Source organism: Symphalangus syndactylus, chromosome 11, assembly GCF_028878055.3.
Source record: "Symphalangus syndactylus isolate Jambi chromosome 11, NHGRI_mSymSyn1-v2.1_pri, whole genome shotgun sequence".
Lineage (NCBI taxonomy): Eukaryota > Metazoa > Chordata > Mammalia > Primates > Hylobatidae > Symphalangus > Symphalangus syndactylus.
This window is the reverse complement of record NC_072433.2, coordinates 62,982,786-63,009,265: the sequence shown is the minus strand read 5'-3', so window position 1 is coordinate 63,009,265 and position 26,480 is coordinate 62,982,786. Positions and strand designations below refer to the sequence as shown.

Below are 26,480 nucleotides of genomic sequence, written 5' to 3'. Positions count from 1 at the left end.
CCCTCACAATGTAAACCCTTCCAGCTGTCTCAGCATGTGGGAATGCTTCCTACAAACAATAGTGCTGTGTGCAGAATGCTGAACATGCTGGGCACTGTTTTGCATCCCTGACTTCTTACATTTAATCTTCATAATCAATCAATGAAACTGGTGCCATATTTATTACCAGAAACCAAACAGGAATTGAAAGATAGCTTAATACCCAAAGGGAAGTGAAGAGAAAATCAAACAGGCACTTGTTTGCACAATAGATTTTCAATTGTACCTTGTGTTCCTAGCTAATCATCTTGGAACATTTCTGCTTCTGTCTGAAGGCCACTGAGCTTGGGGCCAGTTAGACTAAGAGGACACATAGGAAAGGAAGGAAGGGAGTGTGGATGTTTCCGTAAAATTCCATTTCTTGGTCCATAGAATCTACCCAACTCCAGATTTCTAATGCTGAGGAGTTTTGGAATGGCTAATTTGGTGATGATGGATTTTGGAGTGGCAAAGGACAGACAAAGGTTCTTGGACAAAAGAAGCATCAGAGTAGCCCCTGTAAATCCCTTTTGATATGTAGGCTGCCCTAGAGATTGGAAGGCATGAGACTGAGAAGAGGCTGTAGAGGATCATGGACTTATTAACTCCAGGCTTGGACCTGGCTTTCACACATGGTAGAAATCATGGACTTCATAAAAGAGCCAAAGCTTTTGCAGAAAAAATGGCCACTGCTTCTTCTCTGTCACTCTGGGACTCTTTAAGGAGCCAAGGCAACTGGGGTCAAGGGAGCAGGAGGGTCTTGGCATTGGTAACACCTTCTACAAAACCTCAACCTGGAAAAAGAAAAGGTGCTACAAGCCACCTTCTCTACTCCCAGAGCAACTGGAGAAAAGTCTCTAAAATGTGGAACTTATGACAACTGGGCCCACTAAATCACCCACTGTTCCATTCAGTCTGGCCAGGTGCCCATCCCAGTCTCCCCAGTGGCCACTCTTAACCTTCCCATTCCTCTTAAATGGTCTCTGCAGCTATCATCACCCACTCACATCACCTTTCTCAGCAGATATCTGGTACCCTACTTCAAAAACAATTTAGACCACAACACCTGACCTTGCTCCTTCCCCTATAAACATATAAATACTGGTCTCCATCCTCCACCCCTTCCCCCTCCAACTTCTGATAAGGCGATCTTCCTCCTTTTCAAAGTCAGTTACTCCATCCCTCTTCTGGCCTCTCCATTCCAATCTGAACCATGTAGCTACAACTTTATAACCAAACCCACTGGGTAGTTTGTTTCTGCTCCTTTGTGATTGGATTTGCCTACTGCTTTTTCCGGGTACCTTGCATTTCCTTGACTCCGCATGATCGTATTTTCTTGATTCTCCTATTTCCACTTGGAGATTTCCGCTCTGTTGCTACAGGATCCTGTCCCTAAGAATGCTGGTTAGGTCCCATTTTTCTTGTCACTTCATAAACTCTCCCTGGGAGGTATCAAGTTATCTCATGGTTTCACATACCATCTCCAGGCTGGTGAGTTCTGAATCCGTATCCCCAGCTTTCGCTACTCCCTTGAACTCAGTTCCATCTACCTATTGATTGCTGGACCTCTCACTGCCGCTGAGATGCTTGAGACACCTCAGACTCAGCAAGTGCAACTCTGAGCTCATCAAGTCCCCTAAATCTCCTCCTCCTCATTGTATAATTTATTTTAATCAAAGGTGCCACTCGCCTCCCAGTCATCCAAGCTGGAAACTTGGCCCTTCCTTTCTAAGCTCCTTCCTTTCTCCCTCTGCTCCCATTTCCAATAATCCTTTCTTCTCCATCTCCATCTCACCAATCCAAATTCAGGCCACCATTCCTTATGAAGGTAATTTTGTTTTTTGAGCAAGAGTCTTGCTCTGTTGCCCAGGCTACAGTATAGTCACGTGATCATAGGCTCACTGCAGCCTTGGTCTCCTGGGCTCAAATAATCCTCCCACCTCAGCCTCCTGAGTAGCTGGGACTACAGTTCTGGGCCACCACATCTGGCTAATTTTTAAATTGTTTTGTAGAGGCAGCATCTTGCTATGTTGCTCAGGCTGGTCTTAAACATTTTGGCTTAAATTATCTTCCTGCCTTGCCCCCACATAGTGCCAGGATTACAGGCCTAAGCCTCTGCGCCCTGTCCAGAGTGATTTTAATAGCTGCCTAACAGGTCTCCCTGCTTTCATTCTTACCATTTTTGTTTGTTTTCTCCCCTGCAGCCAGAGGCCAGTGTACCACCTGTCAGCATTATCTCCCATTCCCAGCACTTTATGCTCCCTGGGATCTGACCCCCTTTACAGTTCCAACCTCACCTACAACTTCTCCACCACACATTGCATGCTCCAGCCAATCTCTGGTTGTCTGGCCTCTTCCTCATCTTCAAGCCTTTGCATACGCTATTCCCTCAGCCTGCATCACCCTTCATCCAGCCTCCTCCTACGTTATCACCTCTTCCAGGAAGCCTTTCCTTTTTTTTTTTTTTTTTTTTTTCAGATGGAGTTTTGCTCTTGTCACCCAGGCTAGAGTGCAATGGCATGATATTGGCTCACTGCAACCTCTTCCTCCCAGGTTCAAGTGATTCTCCTGCCTCAGCTTCCCGAGTAGCTGAGATTACAAGCACCCGCCACCACGCCCAGCTAATTTTTGTATTTTAGTAGAGACAGGGATTCACCATGTTGGCCAGGATGTTCTCAAACCCCTGATCTCAGGTGATCCACCTGCCTCAGCCTCCCAAAGTACTGGGATTACAGGCGTGAGCCACTGTGCCCAGCCCAGGAAGCCTTTCCTAACTCCACAGTTACTCACTCCTCTTCTCTGCTCCTAGGCCTCTCAGGGCTGATTCCAATTACACTCACCTGCCAACTTATCTGCCTCCCTCTGAAGGCTGTTAAGATCTTTGTGGACAGAGGCCAGGTGTGGTGGCTCATGCCTGTAATCCCAGCAGTTTGGGAGGCACTTTGGGAGGCCAAGGTGGGCAGATCACTTGAGGTCAGGAGTTCGAGGCCAGCCTGGGCAACATGGCGCAACACCATCTCTACTAAAAATACAAAAATTATCTGGGCATGGTGGTGCATGCCTATAGTCCCAGCTACTCGGGAGGCTGAGGCAGAAGAATCGCTTGAACACAGGAGGTGGAGGTTGCAGTGAGCCGAGATCACACCATTGCACTCTAGCCTGGGCAACAGAGCAAGACTCTGTCTCAAAAAAAAGAAAAAAAAAGATGTCTGTGGACAGGAAGCCTGTCTCTGCAGTCCTAATCAGTACCTAGTAAGTATTTCTTGAGTAAACACATGGACAAATTCACAAAATGCATCCCCAGACCCTCTGCAGTGACCAATTCTTCAAACTTATGGCTGTCCAAGTGTAGGAAGTCAGCCTTGCAGGAAAGACACACGATCCTACCTCAGGACCTTTGCACCTGCTATTCTGACTGCCTGCAATGCTATTCTTCAGATATGCCCCTGATTCACTCCTTTACTTCTTTTAGCCTCTGCTCAGCAGAGGGACTTTCTCTGATCATTTTATGTCACATAACACCCACATTTCTCTATCCCTCATCCTTGTTTTTTCATCCCCCTCAGAACTTGTCACCATCTATCACATTGCACATAGTTGTTGTTTAAATGTATCTGCCTTTTAAATGTAAGCTCTCTACCAGCAAAGGCTCTCTTTTGGTTATTTGCTGTTTCCATGGTACGTATAAAATTGCCTGGCATTGAATTTATGCCCCAAATATCTGTTGAATATACTGAGCTGAATAATCGATAGAAAACAAGAAAGGCAAAGAAAAAGAACTGAGGGACTGAAAGAGTAATTCTGATGTGCTTTCTTTTTATCCCAGCTCTTGTCTTTGGTCCTTGTCTTTACTCATCTTGGCCCAGATTTTTCCTTTATGTTCTGTTGTATTGGAGTGCAAGCACAGATGGATGTGTACACCATCAGCCATCGACTGACCATGGCCTGAGAGTGGACAGGGGCTGGGATCAGCCCATAGTCTTCCTCCACAAAGCTCTTATGCCAAGGTTTTCTGTGCATGTCTGTGTGATAAGAGGCCCTTGACTTAAGACACACTGTCCTAGCAGCCCCCATTTGCTGATACACACGTGTGGATTTCCCTGGGATCAGAAAGTTCTAATAATATACCAAGGAGGGCCTTGGCCTCTCCTGAGAAGCCACAGCTGCAGTCCAGGGCAGCAGCTGGTAGCAGAGCAGACAGTTCCCATCGAAACTGGCTTTCTTCTATCCACTTGGCACAGACGTCCAGAGACCCGTGGGGTATCTGGGTCTCCTGGAACCAGCCGCCCCGTCCTGGAGGACCCCCATACCCCACAAAGCATCCCCTACCAATGGGGATCATTGATCTCTTCTCCACTCCTGATGTGTCCCCGGAAGTTGGTTTTCCAGGGAATCTTCTGGATTGTGAGGGAGATGTCCAATGATTGGAGGGAGTCCTGAGGACATTCCAGGCACCTGAGCTTGACTTGCTTAACTCCTTATTACCCCTAAGGACTGGGAGACTCCTGGAAACAGGGACTTACTCATCAGTATTTAATTGTCTGTCTTATTCATCAGTGTTTTCCAGCACCTAGAACAGTGCCTGGCACATATGACATGCTCAGATAAATGTTTCTGGAACACTGAAGGAACCCTCTGAAGGCATCACTATTGTCTCCATGATACAGAACCAGCAGGCCCTGGTATACTATCATTTATTTTTCCTTTTTTTTTTTTTTTTAATGACAGAGTTTTGCTCTGTCACTCAGGCTAGGGTGCATTGGCACAATCTCAGCTCACTGCAGCCTCGACCTCCCAGGGTCAAGAGATTCTCCCTCCTCAGCCTCCTGAGTAGCTGGGACTACAGGCACATGACACCATGCCCAGCTAATTTTTAAATTTTTTTTGGAGGGGCGGGGTCTTGCTATGTTGCCCAGGCTGATCTCAAACTCCTGGGCTCAAGTGATCCCCACTGCCGACTCGGCCTTCCAAAATGCTGGGATTACAGATGCGAGCCACCGCACCTGGCCTATGCTCTCATTTCTGAAATGCCTGACCTACTTAGAATTACTTGTTCAAGTTCCCTCTCTCCTACCAGACAGGAAACTCCAAGGGGGGCAGGGATTGTGTCTGGCTTGTTCACTGCTATATCCCTGGCAGCTAGCACATAGTAGATGCTCAGCAAATACGAATGAATAAATGGATGAAGCTCAGAGACATTGTGTATCCTATCTAAGGTCACACAGCAGAACCCAGTCTCACTGAGCAGACTGTGAATTCCATGAGGACAGTGTGGGGGGTTATTTTTTCACACCATAGGATCCTTAGCACCATACACAGTGCCTACATGGTAGAGTTCAGTAAATACTTGAATGAATGGATGACTTCAAAGACTGAGATTTAAAAATTATTATTTTGCCACACTCTTTAAGGAGATGGGGGCCTCAGGTACACAGTCACAAGTCCCATTTTGAGAAAAAGCAGCATTTAAAGACACAGGCTGTTTCTTGACAGCCAGGATTAAAAGGGAGAAAAGAAGGCAGGCTGAACAAAGCATGAACTTTCTTTTCTGTGGCTGGAGCACTGGCCCGCATCATGCCCCCTGCCCAGCAGGAAGTGAGATGGCAGCCATGGAGCACAGGGCTTTCCGCTGTCAGTCACTGAAAAGTCAGAGTCAAGGTGGCCGAGAGAAGCAGAGGCAGCCAGACTTTCAGGAGCCCTGAAAAGAAAACAGTTATAGGGCAACTGCTAGTACTGCTGTACTTTTGTGCAACTTAACATAAGCTGCCTTCTCTAGACTGACCAATCAGAAGAGGACACCCTCTCTGGGCTGCTCTCCTAGAAAAAGGAAGCTTCCTCTTTATCTGCCCTGAAAAAGGTGGACCGATTTGAAAAAGGTAGCCTTTCCTCTGGCACTAGGCTTGGTACCTCCTCAAAAGGGCACTCTTGTGCAGTGCCCAACCTACTCAACCATCCTTAGAGACCTTGGGGGATAGTCACAGAGGGCAAGCCTCTTAGGAGTGCTGTGACTCTCCATCTCTGAGCGCACCAGTACTGGGCTGAACTAGTTCAGGTCAAATGCCTGGTTAGCCAGGTGGGGTGGCTCACCCCTTTAATCCCAGAATTTTGAGAGGCCAAGGCAGGTGGATCAGGAGTTCAAGACCAGCCTGGCCACACGGAGAAACCCCATCTCTAATACAAAATTAGCCGGGTGTGGTAGTGCATGCCTGTAGTTCCAGCTACTGGGGAGGCTGAGGGAGAAGAATCACTTGAACCCAGGAGGCAGAGGTTACAGTGAGCCAAGATTGCACCACTGCACTCCAGCCTGGGTGACAGAGCAGATTCCATCTCAAAAAAAAAAAAAAAAAAAAAAAAAAAAAAAAAAAGCCAAGTTAGTGTAAGAACCTCCTTGGATCCAGGTACCAGTAGCTGTTGCATAGATTTGCTTTTCACCTAGATTTTTAGACAATTCAGTAGCCATGAAAACCATGGGCCATAAAAATGCCACCTGTCCCTGGCCTTTGTGGTCAGAAAAAGCAAAGAAGCCGAGAAGTAGGGGTTCTGTTTGGCCGTTGTGTTCACCCCAGCACTAAGCATGGTTCTTGGCACATAGTATTACTCAACGAATATTCATCACCTATTGAATGAATCTAGAAAAAGGTGTTAGAGAGGAGCCTTGGAGCTTCAGAAGTGCCCAAGATACAGATCTGGGGTATGTTCATATCATTTGGGTACAGGTTTCCAATAAGTGTGTTTACATCTGCACACACAAATATGCATGCAGACAATTGCAGCTTTCTGTGCATCTGTACATGCAAATATAAATACATGTATGTGACCTTGTGTGTGTGGGTAAACATGTCTGGATGACCTACATTCTCATGTGCTTATCTGGGCATGCCTGTGTCTGTGTGCACATATGTACTACTGGGACACAGCATAGGTATGTGTGCATGTGTACAGCCCTAGGTCCAGGCACTCCAGGCATTTCCATAGATACAGTTGCCTCTTCAGAGCTCAAGCCCAGCCCTCCAGCACACCCTGGGACCCCAGGGAGTTAGAAGAGCAAAGAAGCAGAGAAGTGGGGTTTCTTGTTTGTTGTGTTCACCCCAGAACTAAACGTGGCTCTTGGCACATGGTAGCACTCAAGGAATATTTGTCACCTTTTTTTTTTTTTTTTTGAGATGGAGTCTTGCTTTGTTGCCAGGCTGGAGTGCAGTGGCGCGATCTCGGCTCACTGCAACCTCTACCCCCCGGGTTCAAGCCATTCTCCTGCCTCAGCCTCCCAAGTAGCTGGGACTATAGGTGCGCGCCACCACACCCAGCTAACTTTTGTATTTTTAGTAGAGATGGGGTTTCACCGTGTTGGCCACGATGGTCTCAATCTCTTGACCTCGTGATCCGCCCGCCTCGGCTTCCCCAAGTGTTGGGATTACAGGCGTGAGCCACTGTGCCTGGCCTATTTGTCACCTATTGAATGAATCTAGAAAAAAGTGTTAGAGAAGAGCCTTGGAGCTTCAGTAGGTGCCCAAGATGCAGATCTGGAGTGTGTGCACATCCTTTGGGTACAGGTTTGTAATAAGTGTGTGTATAAAATAAGTAATCTGTATACCGGGGCACATGTCCCAGCTCTTGCAACTAATAGATAGATGCACGATCTCAGCAGAACCACTCAGGTTCTCTGAGCCACTCTCCTCATTTAGAAAATGGAGCTAGTAACACCTCCCTTATAGAGTTGCTATGAAGCATTAGAAGTTAACAGATAGAAGCCCCCCAGGAGAGTTCTAGAACAGGTCCCACAGCAGAAAGGGCCTGAACTTACCCAAGCTGCTAAAAGCAGCCCTTGAGACTGTGGCCTGGACACCTTTGGAGGAAAACAGAAGGGTCAGTGAAAAAAGAATGCATGAGATTGGCAAGCAGCCTGGGAGAAACCCCTTCAATCTACTTTTCACTTCGCAGCCAGACTGATCTCTTCAAAACCCAAATCTGACTATGTTACTCCCTTACTTCAGACCCATCAGAGGCTCTCACTGCTTTCAGGAGAAATGTCCCAACCCTTAGCAAGAACTGCAAGGCCCCATGAGGTCTGCAGCGGCTCATCTCGCACAACTCCCCTGGCCTTCTCTGAGTTCCTTTAACAGGCCAGGCTCCCTCCTGCCACAGGCCCTTTGCCCAAGCTGTACTCTCGAAACCGCCTTTGCAAAATTATGACTGAGACACTGAAAGAGAGCCAACCTAGCCAACCCCATCTTAGTTCTAACTTTTAAGCTGTCCTTGTTCCTTCCTGGGTGTAGGCTGAACTAACTTTGGAAGGAACTTAGTTTATAGTTTAAAACAAAGACGATAATAGCCCTTTCCAAAAACAAACCTCCTTCTTGCCTTAGGGGCTGGACTGCCTTTGTAGAACTAAGAAATTAGCTACAAGATTAGAAATTAAGGTTTAGGAGTCATGCAGCGGGAGGCTACAAGATTCTGACCCTTCCTAAACCACTCCTAAGATCAGTGCTTGAGATATTTTGCAGACCCTGCACTTGATGGATCAACTGGCACCACCCAGATCCCACACATCTACGTGGGATTATTCAAATGGCACCTTCTTCACTGATTCACAAGCTCAATGGGAGCAGGGCCATCTAATTCTGCTCACCACAAGACCTCCAGACATAGAGTAGGCACACATCTACTACAAATATGAATGTATGTATGGCCTCATGTGTGTGCAAACATGTCTGGATGATCTATATTCCTACCTGCCTGTCTGGCCTCTCCTGTGTCCTGTGTCACATTCATCTACAAATCATATTTGTGCAATGAATGGGTGTATGAATGGGAATAGTAAAAGGAAGGCAGTCTGTATTCCACCTTGCCCCAGAGGATCCACTTGCTCCAAGTTCTTCAGAGCTCAGTAAGGTGCCAAGGTGCCAGGCTCTGTTATCCCTCTTCCTCTCCAGAGATCTTTCCAGCCAGGAATGTTGAGGAGCGAGTGGCTCTCTTACCTTTCCGTGTGATGGGACCCAAGTTCAGGACACGGGATTGATCTATGACACTCCCACTTCGGAATCTGGTCCCAGAGCAGGTCTACAGGGAGAGGGCAATAGAAAAACACCCTCCATGAAGGAGCCTGAATGTGGTTCTGCCACGTGGAGTGGACTGCCCACCTCACAGGTGCCTCCTCCTGCCCCAGGCAGAAATTGTTAGGAGACCTGTATACTGGGGCTCATGCAGGTCCAGCTCTGCCATTTGTTAGATAGATGCATGATCTCAAGCAAGCCACTGAAGCTCTCTGAGCCCCTCTCCTCATGAGGAAAGGGAACTAGTAATACCTCCCTTATAGAGTTGCTGTGAAGCATTAAAAACTAACACAAATAAAGTGGGCACCTTTCAGGAGAGGTGTCAGCTCCTGTTATTTGAATACATTAAAAATGTCAGCTCCTGTTATTTGAATACCAGCTTGCAGATAAGCCAGAGCTTTTACCAGCCTGAGGCACTTCACTGATCCCTCCTGATTTCCCCTGCAGGTTTCCTGCCTAGCCACACCCACCTCATCTTATTGCTCATTCTATCCCTGTGGTAAAAGAGGGAAACAGGGAAGAAATATTGATTTGTTTTCTTTGTTGCCAAATGTCTTTGGTTATAAGAGATGGGCTGGGGGAGGGGAGGCAACTCACAGGCTTGCACTTTTCATTCATGGTGTCACAGAGATAGACTTCACAGTGCAGGTAGACTAGGTCATAGTTTCCAGCAAACCGGAACATCTGGACGGAGAATCGGCCCTGGGAGGACTCCCCGTTCTCCACCACTTGGATAGTTGAGTCTCTAGTGTGTGGGCATCTGGGAGGGTTACACATCATTTAATGTGGTTGGTTAAACAAAGATTCTGGAGTCAGACTTCCTGGATTCAAATATTGCTCTGTCACCTTTTAGCTGTGTGACCTTGGGCGACTTACTTAATCTCTGTGTACCTCAATTTCTCCATCTGTACATAGGAAATAATTGCAGCCCATGTGATAAGAGAGCTGTAAGGATTAAATTCATTAATTTCTCAAAGTGTGTAGAAGTGTGTGTAGCATGCCATAGCTGCTTTATATATTTGATACTAAAGTGAAACTGTCACCAGTGCAGAACTGAAACTATCCAAAGTCAGCACTTCCTGATTTCTCAGGAATGACATTCAAAAATTATTAGCTGCTATGTGCTATCTATGATATTCCTGGTATAATTATAACCATGGAAACCGCTGGGTACCGAGAGCCACTGATGAAATTGGAGTGTGTGCACCCATCTGCACATATACACAATTGCACCCAAACATAGTTACAACAAAAAATCCGAAATAGAGCATGCAGAGACTCCCACATGTGCTGGGCTGGGTCAGGATACCCATGGGCATTCTGGGGAGGCAAACTGGGCACCCTCTCTGCCATTCGGCAGTCTTTCCTCAAAGTTGATTTAGGAGGGAGGCTGAACACTGACTGCAAAACTAACAAGGGACCTTCTGGGAGTGTTTTTCACTCTTAGCTCTGTGTCTCCCATAATTCAGATCTGGCTCAAAAAGTGCAGACTCCACCTGGCAAGAGAAAAGCCCTGAGGTCAAGTGGACTCAACTCCTGAAAGGCAGATAGTATGGCCTGTGAGGGCTCCACATGCTCAAGCCAACCTGGACATCCATGTGTCCCCTCCAGTCACTTTCACTGTCTCCCGGACTTGTCTCCTCTTTTCATGCCTTGTGATGTTCTGACACCTATTATAGACTGGTAGTTCTCACCCCAGCTCCCACACACACCCAGATGGAAACTTATAGACACACCCTACATTTTTTCCTGCTTCTTTTTCAAAACTTTCCAAGTTTTCCACAATGTCCTTGCTGTACTTTTATCTTATTTTATTTTTAGACGGAGTCTTGCTCTGCCACTCAGGCTGGAGTGAAGTGGTGCAATCTTGGCTCACTGCAACCTCTGCCTCCCAGTTCAAGCAATTCTCCTGTCTCAGCCTCTTGAGTAGCTAGAATTACAGGTGTGTGCCACCATGCCTGGCTAATTCTTGTATTTTTAGTAGAGACGGGGTTTCACCATGTTGACCAGGCTGGTCTTGAACTCCTGACCTTGCGATCCACCTGCCTCGGCCTCCCTGCTGTACTTTATTTTTATTTTCTTGAGGTGGAGTTTCACTCTTGTTGCCCAAGCTGGAGTGCAATGGTGCGATCTCAGCTCACTGCAACCTCTGCCTCCCGGGTTCAAGTGATTCTCCTGCCTCAGCCTCCAGAGTAGCTGGGATTACAGGCACCCACCACCATGCCTGTCTAATTTTTTTGTATTTTTAGTAGAGGCGGGCTTTGCTATATTGGCCAGGCCAGTCTCAAACTCCTGACCTCAGGTGATCTGCCTGCCTCAGCCTCCCAAAGTGCTAGGATTACAGGTGTGAGCCACCGTGCCTGTTATACTCATGAAAAACAAGTTTTAAAATCCCAGCGTAGCAGGTATTATTTATCCCCATTTATGTCTGAGAACAGAAAAACCCAGAGAGATGAGCTAACCTGTTTCTTAAAGCTAAGAAATGGCAAAGCCAAGATTTGAACTCAAATCTCTGTGATACTCCAATCAAGGTCATGCCGACAGTTTCCAACTTTCAGTTCGGCTTTTTTCTTTATTGAGATACCACCTTTATGAGCATTTTCCTGTGTGTCCCAATATCTGTATTATTATTTACTTACTATTTTTCTTTAAATCCACTTGTATTTTTTACTGAAATACATTTATTTACCAGAAGAATCTTTAGGTCTGTATTATTATTTACTTACTATTTTTCTTTAAATCTACTTGTATTTTTTACTGAAATACATTTATTTACTAGAAGAATCTTTAGCTTATGACTTCAAATGGCAGACAAGTATCACTTGCCATAAATAGAACAGGACCAAACAATGAGGACAAGATCAACAAAAGAGTTGTATTAAGTTTGAGTTAGACACTGTTAATTGCAAAATGCTCTAAAACAGACTTCTGCTTTATTTTTATGCAAAGGGAGATTCCAGATAACAAAGAGGTGTGAACATCACATTGGCACTCACCTGAAAATATTCCCTTGATATAACCAGGCAGAAACAAACCACTGTCTCTCAGGAATGCTTTTTCTGACAATGCAATTAAAATTGCAAGTGTCTCTCTTCTCCTGCTTTGTTTCTTCTGTAACCTCTTTGTCATTAACATACTATATATTTCACTTTCATTTAATCGTTGGCCCTCCTCCTTTAGAATATAAGCTGTGTGAGGGCAGAGGTTTTTGTTCCTTCTATTTACTGTGAAATCCACAGAGCCCGACACACAGCAAGCTTCCAAAATATCTTTTCAACTTATGAACGAGAAAGTGAACCACCTTCTCATGGTAAGATGCATAGTCATCTAGTGCCTCTTGAGTAAAAGGTAGCACACTTGTGTCCTAGTTTCCATTGGCCCTTGGCTAACCATGCCCATGCCTTACTCCTCCCCCAGGTGCTGGGCTGCCTGCTGCCCTGGGCAAGCCTTTGCATCAAGTTTCTTACCATTTTTTGAATTATAAACCCTACTCAGCTCTCTGGTGAAGCTTGTACATCCCTCCTCAGAAATAATATTTTTAAATGCCTAAAATAAAATATTTAAAAGATTATAAAGGAAATCAATTAAATTGATGCACCATTCTCAAAATATTAAAAACATTCACTAGCTGGGTATGGTGGTGTTGCCTGTAGTCCCAGCTACTCATGAGGCTAAAGCTGGAGGATCGCTTGAACCTGGGAGGTTAAGGCTGCAGTGAGCTATGATCAAGTCACTGTATTCCGGCCTGAGTGACAGAGTGAGACCCTGTCTCAAAAAAACCAAACCAAATCAAACAAACAAAAAAATAAGACATTTGAAATACAAAATGCATTATATCTTTGTGTGTGTGTGTATATATATGTATATATATATATATAAATACAAATATGTATTTCCCAATACATATGTATTTGATAATTCATTAAATAATAAGGTCTAGTGAAAATTCTAATGCTATAGTAACTAAAAAGTTCTGATGACTATAAGTGGCTTCACACAACCTGCTAATATTTCTGTAGTTTGTTGCCTGTATTTATAATGGATGGGAATGCTAAGGTTCAGCTAAAGGGTAATGAATATAAAGATGCAATTTTCCGGCCAGGCATGGTGGCTCACACCTGTAATTCCAGGACTTTGGGAGGCTGAGGCAGGTGGATCACTTGAGGTCAGGAATTCAAGACCAGCCTGGTCAATATGGTGAAACCCCATCTCTACTAAAAATACAAAAATTAGCCAGGCCTGCTGGCCTGTGCCTGTAATCCCAGCTACTCGGGAGGCTAAGGCAGAAGAATCACTTGAACCCAGGAGGTGGAGGTTGCAGTGAGCCGAGGTCACACCATTGCACTCCAGCCTTGGCGACAGAGCAAGACTCTTGTCAAAAAAAAAGAAAAAGAAAAAAGAAAAGATGAAATTTTCCTCCATCCAAGTCCAAAGACCCCCTCTGAATTCTACCCATGGGTTCCCATGTAGGAACCTTTGCCTTACCTGTCCTGGATGATGAAGTACTTCAGGGGGTCTGTGGCATTGCCACTGGGTGTGGCATAGCAGTTGGTCATGAGCAGTGCAAATCGGGACAGGTCGCCCCCATCCAACATGGTGCCCACGTAGAGAAAAGCCTCAGTGGACAACGTCACAGAGGAGCCTTGGTAGGGCTGCGTGTAGGAAGGGTTCTGGAAGAGGGCCATCCGCACGGTGAACATGCCGGTCCCGCCCACTCTGATGTTTAGAGCACTGCCAGGGGAGAAGGGTTGGTGAGAGGACCGGGCTGAGAACATCTGCAGATAGGCCATCTTCTCTGATTTGCATTCCTGGGCAGTCCCTTGCAGTTATTTGCATTTTTATCCAGCAATAAGACTGGAACCCACCAACTGTTGCTTTGCAAACCGCAATAAGTACACACAGGTCAACTTGGGATCTAGATAAAATGCAGGCTCTGATTTGTGAGTTTAGGGTGGGGCTCAAGGTCCTGCATTTCTGACAAGTGCCTGGATGCTGCTGATGCTGCTGCTCTATGGATCAGTCTCATCTCAAGTAACATGTCCAGTCCCTCGCTTGCTACTGCTGTAGCCTTTGCTACCCCTGTAGCTTTCAAGATGGCAAAAAACAAATTATTGACAGAAACACCTGGATTCCTTCTTTGGTCTCAATCTAGAACAGGTTAAGAGGGATTGAGCTATCATGAGGCCTACAACTTGCGTCCTGGCCTCCATCATGATGTACTAACATCTACATCAGAAGATTGAGCTTTATAAATGAGTTATTTTTAACCACACTGAAAACAGCCACACTGATGTGAACTTCACTGTATGATCCAACAAAGGACATTGTAAGGCTGATGCCTCATGAAATAAGGCACATGAGAAATACTCCTAAATGTGGAAGTCCATTTTACAGATGAGAACTGAGTCATCAGTGAAGACTGGGGTGAGATGTCTAACTCGAGACAGAGAGAGGGACCAGGTGCTGTGGCTCATGCCTGTAATCCCAATACTTTAGGAGGCATAGGCAGGAGGATCATTTGAGGCCAGGAGTTTAAGACTAGCCTGGTCCACCTAACAAGACCCTGTCCCTATAAAAATTATTTTTAAAAATAGTCCAGGGTGGTGGCATGTGTCTGTAGTCCTAGCCACCTGGGAGACTGAGGTGGGAGGATTGCTTGAGACCAGGAATTTGAGGCTGCATTGAGCTATGATTGTGCCACTGCACTCCAGCCTGGGTGACAGAGTGAGACCCGGATTCGTAACAAAACAAAACCATAAAACAGCGAGATGTGGGCACACTTGTTGTTCCCCAGAGCCTACCAGGCCGAGGACAGGGCCAAATTGCTCCAGGACACTGCTAGGCCAGGTGAGGCTCCAGCCAACAGCTTGCAATGAGCACCCTTCTTCCTCCAAGTCAGCTGTGCACCCTCATCAGTGCCCAGCATCCTTTCCTGAGTCTGGCTGGCCAAGAGAGCAGAAAACCATGGACAAGCTTCGAAGAGAAGGTCATGGTCAAGTGGAGGCTCTGGACCTGATGTCTGAATCCCAGCTCTATCACTTGCTAGACTTTACAGCTTTGGTTAAGTCACTCAAACTTCTGTGAGCCTCAATTTCCACATCAGTATAATGGGAATAATAATAATAATGATACCTTTATGTCCTAGGGCTGCTGTAAGAGTTGGATGAGATGTTCCGGGCAGAACACTGGATATAATGCCTGAGATATAGTAAGCTCTCAATAAATCTTAGTTCTTGGCAGGGCATGGTGGCTCATGCCTATAATCCCAGCACTTTGGGAGGCCGAGGTGGGTAGATTGCCTGAGGTCAGGAGTTTGAGACCAGCCTGGCCAACATGGGGAAACCCCGTCTCTACTAAAAATATAAAACTTAGCTGGGTGTGGTGGTGGGCACCTGTAATCCTAGCCACTTAGGAGGCTGAGGCAGGAGACTCGCTGGAACCTGGGAGGCGGAGGTTGCAGTGAGCCGAGATCATGCCATTGAACTCCAGCCTGGGCGACAGTACGAGACTCTGTCTCAAAAAATAAATAAATAAACAAATAAATAATCAATAAATCTTATTTCTTATTACAACTATAATTTTCCATCATTGGCCTGTGATTCATCCTATTTGAAGATTTTCAGTTTTATTTAGCAACAGGTTCCTTTTAAAAAAATAAAATAAAATATTATGTGGCACCCAGTGTGAATAGTTTACCCCTGTAGGCACTCTGCCAGGGCACCTCCCTTGGCTCCTACCAAGACACTTGCAAAGAGCGTAATTTTTAAAACCCTCTTTAATCAAATTCCTTTCATTCACAGAGAAGGAAGGAAGTTGAGGTCCAAATATGAAATATGATTTGCCCAGAGTTCCATAGCAGTCTGGACTGAGACCCTTCCTGCTCTCTGGCACAACCATCCTGCCCCTTTGAAAAGCAGAGACTCTAATATTTGATTCAAATCTGAATCAGCTACATCAGTTTAACAGTTGAATCTGATTCACATCACAATCATAGCTCTATGCAGCCTCAAATTCCTGGGCTCAAGTGATCCTCCCATATCGTTTGATTCTTAGAGTACTGTTGTACTCTAAGAAAGGCAGTGCAAGTATGGCTAAACCCATTTCACAGATGAAAATATTGACACCTAGAGAGGGACTATCAACTTCCCAAAGCCAGGCTTAATAACTCACTCAAGCTCATACAACTAGTAAGTGACAGAGCTGGGGCTTGAACCAGGCAGTGCTCTGACTCTGTCCCCCACTGGCCAGGGCATAATCATCATTTATGACAAAGTCTAGATTTGAACCTGGGCTCCAGAATTCCTGGCTCTTCCACTGGGCAACCCTGACTCCCAGCCCTCACTCCCAGCTCCCTGTGGGTGGCAGTTTACAGGGAAGCTCATGGTTAAGGGGTTTGGGGATAGAATCATCCAGGGGCCCCAGGGACCCTCTCTGGCCATACCTGACCATTGGCTGTAGGGAGGTCTTCAGGCTGACTTTCATGTCCAGGGGGTAGGAACACGCAAAGTTGATTTTGATGTTGCGGTCACGTATGATGATCTCATCTGCCAGGTATAGGGTGTTGCTGTAAGTGGCGTGGGTTTCATTCCTCTGTTGCAGGGAATGGGGGTGGGCGGGTGGGGATGAAAGAAAGGGGCATGAGAATCTGAGGAGGACTTCAAAGCTAAATCTGCTGGTCTCACGTCTGGCTACTTGTGAGCCGCTCTCCTAGTCTCCTTGATAAAAAGCTGCCTGTGGCCGGGCGCAGTAGCTCATGCCTGTAATCCCAGCACTTTGGGAGGCTGAGGCAGGTGGATCACCTGAGGTCAGGAGTTCGACACCAGCCTGGCCAATATGGTAAAACCCTGTCTCTACTAAAAATACAAAAAGTAGCTTGGCGTGGTGGCGGGTGCCTGTAATCCCAGCTACTCGGGAGGCTGAGACAGGAGAATTGCTTGAACCCGGGAGGCAGAGCTTGCAATGAGCCAAGATCATGCCACTGCACTTTAGCCTCGGTGACAGAGGGAGATTCCATCTCAAAAAAAAAAAAAAAAAATCCCACAACAGTTAAAAACTCCCTGTGCAGCCTGAACTATGAGCCAATTAATCATCTTTTCTTTATAAATTAGAAAAAAAAAGTTACAACAGCAATGACCATTCATGCGCACATGTCACGTGCCAGATCCCGAGCGGAATACCCCTCCTGAGTCATTGCATTAGTCCCTTCAGTGACCCTAACAAGTGGCGCTGCCACATCCCTGCTTCCCGGACAAGAAGACAGAGGTTCAGAGTAACAGAGTCACTGAGGGATTGCCCACAGTATGTGACATCTCACAAGCCTAGACTGTTTTCAGCACCCCATGCTTCCTCTCTTGAAAACTGAAAACCATATGCCAAGTCATCATCAATGGAATTTCAGATGCCATCCTTGGAAAATGACATTAATTATTTCTTTTTGTTTGTTTGTTTTGCGACAGAGTCTCACTCTGTCACCCAGGCTGGAGTGCAGTGGCGCAGTCTCGGCTCACTGCAACCTCTGCTTCCTGGGTTCAAGTGATTCTCCTGCCTCAGCCTCCCGAGTAGCTGGGATTACAGGTGCCCACCACCAGGTCCAGCTAATTTTTGTATTTTTAGTAGAGATGGGGTTTCTCTGTGTTAGCCAGGCTGGTCTCAAACTCCTCACCTCAAGTTATCCACCCACCTCGGCCTCCCAAAGTGCTGGGATTACAGGCGTGAGCCACCGTGCCCTGCCAACATTAAATCTTTCTTTCTCTTCCTTCCTTCCTTCCTTCCTTCCTTCCTTCCTTCCTTCTTTCCTTCCTTCCTTCCTTCTCTCTCTCTCTCTCTTTCTTTTCTTTCTTTCTTTCTTTCTTTCTTTCTTTCTTTCTTTCTTTCTTTCTTTCTTTCTTTCTTTCTTTCTTTCTTTCTCTTTCTTTCTTCCTCTGTTTCTCTTTCTTTCTTCCTCTGGTAATGAGAGAGGTGGCAGGAGATAATGCTCCACTCACACAAACATTTACCTCTGGGTTTCATTTGAGGAGGCCTCTATAGGTGAGGTCCTGGTTCTCTGTACATTAAGGATACAGACCTTGCCTTCCAGGACCACTAGAGACAAATAGACCATTTTCTGAACCCAATGCTGATGCCTACTGGCTGGGACAATCCCTACTATGGCCCTACTTTTCCCATCTGTAAAATGGAGAACTATCACCATGAATTGCTCTCTTTATTTGAAGCCGATGTTTATTGAGCACTTACTGTGTGCAGTCACTGTCTTAATCACTTTAACACGTTAACTCATTCAATCCTCTCAATACACCTGTGGAGTAGGTACCCTTATTTCTCCACTTTACAGTTGATGAAACTGAGGCACAGCCAGGCTAAATAACTCCCCAAACATCTATAACTAGGAAGTGATAGAGCTGAAGCTTGAACCAGGCAGTGCTCTGGTTCTGTCCCCCACTGGCCAGGACGTACCGTCAACACTGTCCCACAGGGGCCATCCCGAGCTGGGGTCACTACAGACACCCAGTCCCGGTTGTCTCTGTCATGGAAGCCCGAGCACCGGCTGTCACTCAGGTACATGAAGACCTTGTCGAAGCCCAGACTCTTCAGCTGGCACTTGCCCAGCGACACCTTCATGTCATTGGCCCCACATTCCAGCCTGTGCTCCAGGAGGGAGATATCTGAAACAGGTTAGGTGGGATTGAGGGCCTGTGTCTGTAGCTTGGGGGCCAACACATCCCCAGGGGCCAGGTCCAGCTGGCTGGGCTGACCACCATCTGGAAGTGCTCAGCATAGCCTTGAGCTGATCTCTCCCCTCCCAATGTGATGGGGACTCAAGATTGGACCTCTGACATCAATGGATACACCCATTGACCAACCACTCAGTCCTAGGTTCCCCTAAATGTGGGTTATATACCAAATGCAGGAGGGTTTTGGGGGGTTTTGATGTCCCAGCATTAAATAACAATGAATACTAGTTTAAAAAAATAAAAAGGCTGGATGCGGTGGCTCATGCCTATAATCCCAGCACTTTGGGAGGCTGAGGCAGGCAGATGACTTGAGGTCCAGAGGTCAATTTCCTTGTCTATAAAATGAGAATACCCATCTCCCACAGTAGTAATAGTAGCCAAAGGAGACAATGCAAGTTACATATATATACACATATGTAACAAACCTGCACGTTGTGCACATGTACCCTAGAACGTAAAGTATAATAAAAAAAGAAAGAGAGAAAGAAAGAAAAGAAAAGAAAGAAAGAAAGAAAGAAAGAAAGAAAGAAAGAAAGAAAGAAGGAAAGAAAGAAAGAAAGAAAGCTGCAACTGCTTTCTACCCTTTTCACATCAAGGAGACAGTCCCAGCTTGCCACTAATGTCTTTAATGCCATGTACTCACTAACTTCCCTCTCTCTCTCTTTTTTTTGAGACAGAGTTTCTCTCTTGGGCGACAAGCACAGGCTGGAATGCAGAGGTGCCATCTTGGCTCACTGCAACCTCCCCATCCTGGGTTCAAGTGATTCTCCTGCCTCAGCCTCCTGAGTAGCTGGAATTACAGGCACCTGCCACCAGACTCGCCTAATTTTTGTATTTTTAGTAGAGATGGGATTTTGCCATGTTGGCCAGGCTAGTCTTGAACTCCTGACCTCAGGTGATCCACCCGCCACGGCCTTCCAAAGTGCTGAGATTACAGGCATGAGCCACTGCGCCCAGCCCACTAACTTCCCTCTCAAACAGAGAGCAGTCCTCGGGCTCAGAGTTTGGAGCAGGAAACAACATCCAGCTAGAATTCTTGTTTAATTTTTTAAAAATTAAAGTATTTTTCTAATTTTTAGTATTTGTTTTTTAAAATTTGTTTTATTGAAGTATTACACAACTGCTGGAATTTAGTAACCTTCTTTTCCTTTTAGTAACTTTTATTTTTACAGTTAACTTTCTATCTAAGGTAAGCATAACTTGCCACAGACAGATAAAGTCGTGACCATCAACATTCCAAATTTGCTTAAGAGATTCCGTCCATTAGAAGAAGAACGACTTAATAGAAGTCATGGCACAGGTAACACTTGGATAAAGCAAGTGAACCAGGGTGCCAATTGTAAAGTTGGCACTTGGATGTAACTAAAATCATGACTGAAGTCTGGAAAATACTATTTTCATCTTCAATAATTGTACCTATGAGAAATCTGAGGCTTGTGCCTGGCCCAGAGTCCTGAGCTGATTGGTGGACTGGTCACCAGGCCTGAGCTGACTGGTGGACTGCTCACCGGGCCTGTGTTCTGGTGCTGCAGGAATAGGGCTCAGATGGTCTTTGGCTCCCAGATGGCAGCAACATGTGTGCCCACTGTGGTGTGGGCCTCAGAAAGAAGGCTGGGTGCGAGGAGGTCCCCAAATCTTTGGGAGCTTTGAAGTCAACTAAAGGGAGACTCGGGGAGCCCCAGAGAGCCTCTTGCCGGCTTTAATGGGTATCAGTGGATCTTCCGTTTTCACTCAGGTTGGATATGTATCCCCTGCGTCATACCCATATGGCCCCGGTCTCACAGGGGAGGAATGTGTCCCTCCCCCAGGCAATGACGGGTTTCTCAACAACCCGCTTCCTCCCCACTGGCCTCACCAGTGATGTTGAAGTCCTGTTTGCACTGGCAGTGCCATCTGCCATTATCCGATTTGCAGTCCTCGTCTATACTGCACTCCTCACACGTCCCCTCCACGGAGCTGGGGTCTGCAGGGTCACAGGGACAGACAGACAATGAATAAGGACGCACCCCCGTCCTCTGCAGTGCCTATCCAGGCCTGGGATGAGGATTGCGGGGAGACTCCCGGCTGACCTGTGCAGTACGCCAGGTGACACTCTGGGGGCGCTGTCAGGTTGTACACGTAGTAGCCGCCGGCACAGGCCTTCACCTGGACGGACGCATCCCACAGGCAGCAGTGGCCGCTCCAGTGCGCGCAGGCCTTGCGGCTCACGATGCCCTCGTCGCTGGACGGATGCGTGCCATTGAGCCACATGGGGGCGGCCGTGTTGCAGCGCAGGACTGGCACGCAGGTCTCGGCCAGGCGCGCACCGCCCTGGCCCACGAAGCGGTACCAGCCGCGCAGGTCCGTGTCGCAGGCGTAGCCCTCCCCGTACTCGGTGCTGCGCCAGTACTCGTCCAGGGTGCGGTGCGCCTGGCACGGATCCGCGCACACGAGCGCGTCACCCTCGGGCACGCAGTCCAACCCCGGCCCGCAGGAGCCCGGGGAGCACTCACAGTGCCATCCATCCCCCCGGTAGCCCGCGGGGCATACGCACAAGTAGTTGCCCGCCACATTGACACACGTGGCCAGGGCGTGGCAGTGGTTAAGCCCAGGCTCCGCGCACTCATCCACGTCTGTGCAGCCGAGACCGGGGGACAGGCGGAAGCCTTCGGGGCAGACGCAGGAGAAGGAGCCTGGCGTGTTTACGCAGCTGCTGTTGGCGGAGCAGTTGTGAGCTCCAGGAATGGCGCACTCATCCAGGTCCACGCAGGTCAGGCCGTCGCCGGTGAAGCCCTCCTGACAGGTGCACGTCGTAATGGCCTCATCCTCCGTGCAGGTGGCATTGCTGTGACATTCAGAGCACCATCCTGTGGACAGAAGAGCCCAGCCTCAGAGTGTGGGCAGCTGGGCCTATGGCCACCCAGAGATCCTTCCCTCATTCTCCAGGGAACTCATATTATTTTTAAGACTTATTCCCTAGAGGGCTCCCTCCAAAACAAGGAAAGAAGCAAAGAAACAAAACTCTGATGATGATGTCAAGCTTCCACCATTCATTCTGTGTTTATTTCATTGTATATTTTTTAACTTTATTTATTTTTTTGGAGAGGGGTCTTGCTCTGTCGCCCAGGCTGGGGTGCAGTAGTGCGACCATAGCTCACTGTAGCCTCCAATTCCTGGGCTCAAGCGTTCCACTCCCTCCGCCACCACCGCACCCTGCCTCAGCTTCCCAAAAAGCTGGGACTACAGGCACGTGCCATCACACCCAGCTCCACCATTCATTTTTTGTGTTAAGCATTGCTTTCAAGCTGTCTTCTTTTAAAATAGCCACATTCCAACATTCAGAAAAGTAATGCGCAGAATTCCTATACTTTGGTAGGATTTACAGTGAACCCGTTGCCCCTCCCTTCCTTTGCATATTTTATGTTTTCTGCCAGATCTGCTTCCCTGGCTAGTGAAAGCTTCATCAGGACCCTGCTCAGTGTCACCTCCTCTCTGAGGAGTCCTCCAACTCCACCTGGCAGGGCAGTTGTACTTTGTTCCTCCGTAATAAAAATAACCATTAAAAAAAATAAGCTGTTGTTTATTAAGCAATTACTATATGCCAGGCAATAGGATGTGCACTTTTCACTCACTATCTTGTTGAATACTTCCCAACGGCCTCGTGAGGTCAGTTTTTTATGTATCCTTATTTTAAAAATGAGGAAACTGAGGTTCGGAGGGATTAAGCCCCTTACTCCTTTGGTAAGAAGTAGAACCAGGATAAAAACGCAGATGGCAGGACCACAAAATATGTGCTTTTAACCAGGACACCACAATAGTATTCATCGTGCCCCAATGTACTCCAGGGAGAAAGTGAAAGTGGGGTGAGAGCAAATCTCAACTCAATGGAATGACCTCTTAAGGTTGAAAGGGAAGGTGTTTGGATCCTCCTGCGTGGGTTCAAATCTCCTATGTGATAGAGTATGTTTCTGACTTCCAATAAAGGGCCCGCAGGCCTTAGAGATATTCTAGCCCCTTGCTTTTCAATATGTGCTCCAGGGACCCCAGTATCAGCATCGCCTGGAAGCTTGTTAAAAATTCAGCATCTCAGGTCCCACTGCAGATCTGCTGAACCAGAATCTGCATCTTAGCAAAATTTCTAAGTCAGTCCTGTGCATATTGAGTCTAAGAAGTGGACTTAGAATGAAGACAATGCAAGTCTCGAGTGCCACAGGAGGATTGAGATCGCCTCTGACAGGTGCTACATTGCTACCCCCACACATTCACACATACACGTGCACACACACATACACAACGCACAAACTTCTCACTTACTTGCTTCTGAGGTGTTAGTGGCTGCAGTTGTGATGAACCAAGAGGCCACCATCACCATTAGCATCCAAGTCAGAGATGGCTGCTGCATCCTTTCTGCTCTTCCCAGCTCCTTCTGTTCTAGAGAGCACCTGCCCAAAGCAAGACGGGTTGGCCCTTTGAATTTTTCTGTCTGTCTCTGATGTCTGGTGTCCTGTGAACAGAGATGAATGGGACAACTGCATGATCTAACTCTCCTCCCCACAGCTGGGAGGAGTGCTTTGATTGTACAGCATACAACTCCAGGAGGTGTCACTTATATGGACTAAAAAATCGCATAACACTGCAGTCCTTGTTTTGCTGGGACTTTACCGCTTGTACTCCCCCTCCTTACCTCACCAACATCCCAGTCTTGGCTCCCCAAGTCTCAGCACGTTGCACATTTTGAAGAACTCAGTCATTTGGAGCAGGAAGTAGCAAGATGGAATAATGTTCTGGACTCACCACTTTACTGAAGGCAGTCTTGGATTTTAACTGATTCTCTGCCTGGAAACTTTCAGTTTGCCTGGATCACTTATTCATTCAACAAACATCTATTGAGTAGCTACATTGTGCCAAACAAGGATCTAGTCACCATGGAGAACAATGAACACGGCAAAGTCTGCTCCTTCATGCAACTCACATATTGTAAAGAAGTGGCTTGAGACAAGCAACTTGAGAGGTAATTAACCTTCACAATGCATTTTAATGTCTTTGGAGCGGTCACTTACTATTTCTTTCAATTGGAAAAATAGTCCAGGGTGGATGCCAGTATTACCCCAGTATTTATAGCAGCAAAATAGGGTGGCGTGTTGGTTAAGTATGTAGGAGCTGCAGCCTGCACCTGGGGTTCAAATCCCTGTTTTACTGATCACTAACACTGTGAGGTTGGGTATTTCAGTTCACTAAGTCTCCGTTTTTGTCTGTGAAATGGAGATTGTTGCTTTCACAAACTGAATATCTATGATGGGCCAGGCTCAGTTCAAAGACGTCCATGTGCTCAAAGACGTTGGGTCCTAGAGCAATGTTTTCCAGATCTTTGTGACCATGATGTACTACAAGAAAACATTTTATGTCGCCAGGTGCAGTGGCTCATGCCTGTAATCCCAACACTTTGGGAGGCCGAGGGGGGTGGATCATGAGGTCAGGAGTTTGAGACCAGCCTGGCCAACATGGTGAAACCCCATCTCTAGTAAAAATACAAAAATTAGCCAGGCGTGGTGGTGGGCGCCTGTAATCCCAGCTACTGGGGAGGCTGAGACAGAAGAATTGCTTGAACCTGGGAGGCAGAGTTTGCAGTGAGCTGAGATCGTGCCACTGCACTCCTGCCTGGACGATAGAGACTCCATCCCCCCCCCCCCCCCGCAAAAAAAAAGGAAGAAAGAAAGAAAGAAAAATATTTTATGTCATGGTCTAGTGCAGTCGCTTCTGCATGTATGTGCACATACACATAAAATAAAAGTTTTATAAGACAATTGATATCCTTACTATATTAAGTCATTTAATTCTTACCACAACCCTATGAGATAAGTATTATCCTAGTTTGCAGATGAGAAAACCAGGGAACAAGGAGGATAACTGCTTGCCTCAAATGTGTATTGCTTACTGACATATTCTATTATACTTAATTAAAAGAAGTCTCTGGATATAACTCACAAAAGGAAGGATTTTATGACCCGCTAATGAGTTGCAACCTAAAACACTGCATATTGTCACTGGGATTAACTAAGATGACATATGTCAAGCAGGGCCCAGCACCTAGCAAGTTGTTCATTGTTGTATCCCTGGTACCTGGCAGATAATAGGTGCATAACTAATATTCATGGAATAAGTCAAAAAATAGTAGTCATTGTTACTAGGACAGACAGGATCAAAGAGAGGAAAACTAACTTACTAAAGATCATGAAGTCAATAATTGGAAGAATAATGACTCAAATCCAGGTCTGACCCCAGTGTCCAAGGTCTTAATTTCCTCTCCTACCTCCCTCAAATAGAATGGGGAGAAGCTGGGTTAGGAGAAGACAGCTACAGATAGCCTTACCTGAAGCCAGAAAGGTAGAGTTAGTCTGGTCACGATGTGCCTGATACTTATATATACACATTTGCCCCAGGCTGGCAATCTCTCTTCCAATTAGTCTCTAGTTCTGTTTTTTGATATTGTTTTCTTGGGGGTGGAATATTTTTTCCTCCTGGCATAATGTTTGCTTTGTCCAAGCTGTGAGGTTGTTGTTGTTCTTTTTCCTAACAGCTAGAGACCCCAAATGATTGACATTGGGGGGTCACACCTGTGCCCGGAAATACAAGGTCACTGTTTCGCACCTTCTCACAGCAAGAGATTCCTTAGTTAGGAATTAACTGGGAAAGCAGTGCCAAGGTGCTGGGCTTCTTCTTGGTCACTGACAAGGGCAGGGTGGGCCCAAGAAGCCAGGCAGAAGCCAGTATCTGAAGCCAGGCTGCATAAGGACAAAAGGGATATTCACTGCCCCAGATGGGAGGTGCACCTGTCTTGGAGAGGGCACCCTTCTGAAACACCCATTCTCACAAGAATCCAGACACAAGCAAGAGAGGAGCGGAGAATGGCTGAAAGTCAGAACCAGAAGGTAGTTCAGACATCACTGGACCTGACCCACTCTGTAAAACAAAGAATCAGTTCTGATGACTGGGAGGTCCCTTTGGAGGCAAAATAACTTTGCACTTAAATAGACTGACTTTGGAGTCAGTCTGCCTCCTTTATCTGGTGTTTATTGTGTGGCAGTGGGCTCATTTCTTAACCTTCCTGAAGTCCAGAGGTCAATTTCCTTGTCTATAAAATGAGAATACCCATCTCCCACAGTAGTAATAGTAGCCAAAGGAGATGATGCAAGTAAAGTCATATAGTAATGATTATATTCATGGAAGTCCTGAAAATTCTGCTTTGCTGTTGTACAGTCATTGAGGTAGAAAATGACAGAGCCTGAGTTAAAACCGTGTCTTCAGACCCAGTTCGACATACATGGCATTCCAAAAATCAATGTGAGAGTGGCTGTCATCATGTTGAGAAAAATAAAATATGTGTGAACTTGGGCTGAGCAGGAAAATATCACCATGATCACTGCATTGATCTTTTTTTTTTATACTTTAAGTTTTAGGGTGCATGTGCATAACGTGCAGGTTTGTTACATATGTATACATGCGCCATGTTGGTGTGCTGCACCCATTAACTCGTCATTCACATTAGGTATATCTCCTAATGCTAACCTTCCCCCGTCCCCCCACCCCACAACAGGCCCTGGTGTGTGATGTTCCCCTTCCTGTGTCCAAGTGTTCTCATTGTTGAATTCCCACCTATGAGTGAGAACACGCAGTGTTTGGTTTTTTGTCCTTGTGGTAGTTT

The 26,480-nt window shown here is 46.5% G+C and overlaps 1 protein-coding gene across 3 annotated transcripts; it reads right to left on the bottom strand.

The window, feature by feature from the left end:
- Nucleotides 1-5,391: 5,391 nt before the first annotated feature.
- UMOD (uromodulin) lies at nucleotides 5,392-23,282 on the bottom strand. 3 transcript variants are annotated; one of them, XM_055299672.1, is made up of 11 exons: nucleotides 23,093-23,282; nucleotides 22,219-22,317; nucleotides 20,869-21,645; nucleotides 20,655-20,762; nucleotides 18,522-18,730; nucleotides 16,510-16,658; nucleotides 13,554-13,799; nucleotides 9,666-9,828; nucleotides 8,994-9,075; nucleotides 7,820-7,861; nucleotides 5,392-5,716 (listed from the first exon to the last, which is right to left on the bottom strand). In XM_055299672.1, the coding sequence occupies exons 1-11, from the start codon at nucleotides 23,178-23,180 to the stop codon at nucleotides 5,655-5,657; spliced, it is 2,025 nt and encodes a 674-aa protein (XP_055155647.1). In that variant the 5' UTR covers nucleotides 23,181-23,282; the 3' UTR covers nucleotides 5,392-5,654. The 3 variants fall into 3 exon arrangements, with proteins under 3 accessions (XP_055155647.1, XP_055155646.1, XP_055155649.1); XM_055299671.1 differs by lacking the exon at nucleotides 22,219-22,317 and adding an exon at nucleotides 14,870-15,010; XM_055299674.1 differs by lacking the exon at nucleotides 22,219-22,317.
- Nucleotides 23,283-26,480: the final 3,198 nt, after the last annotated feature.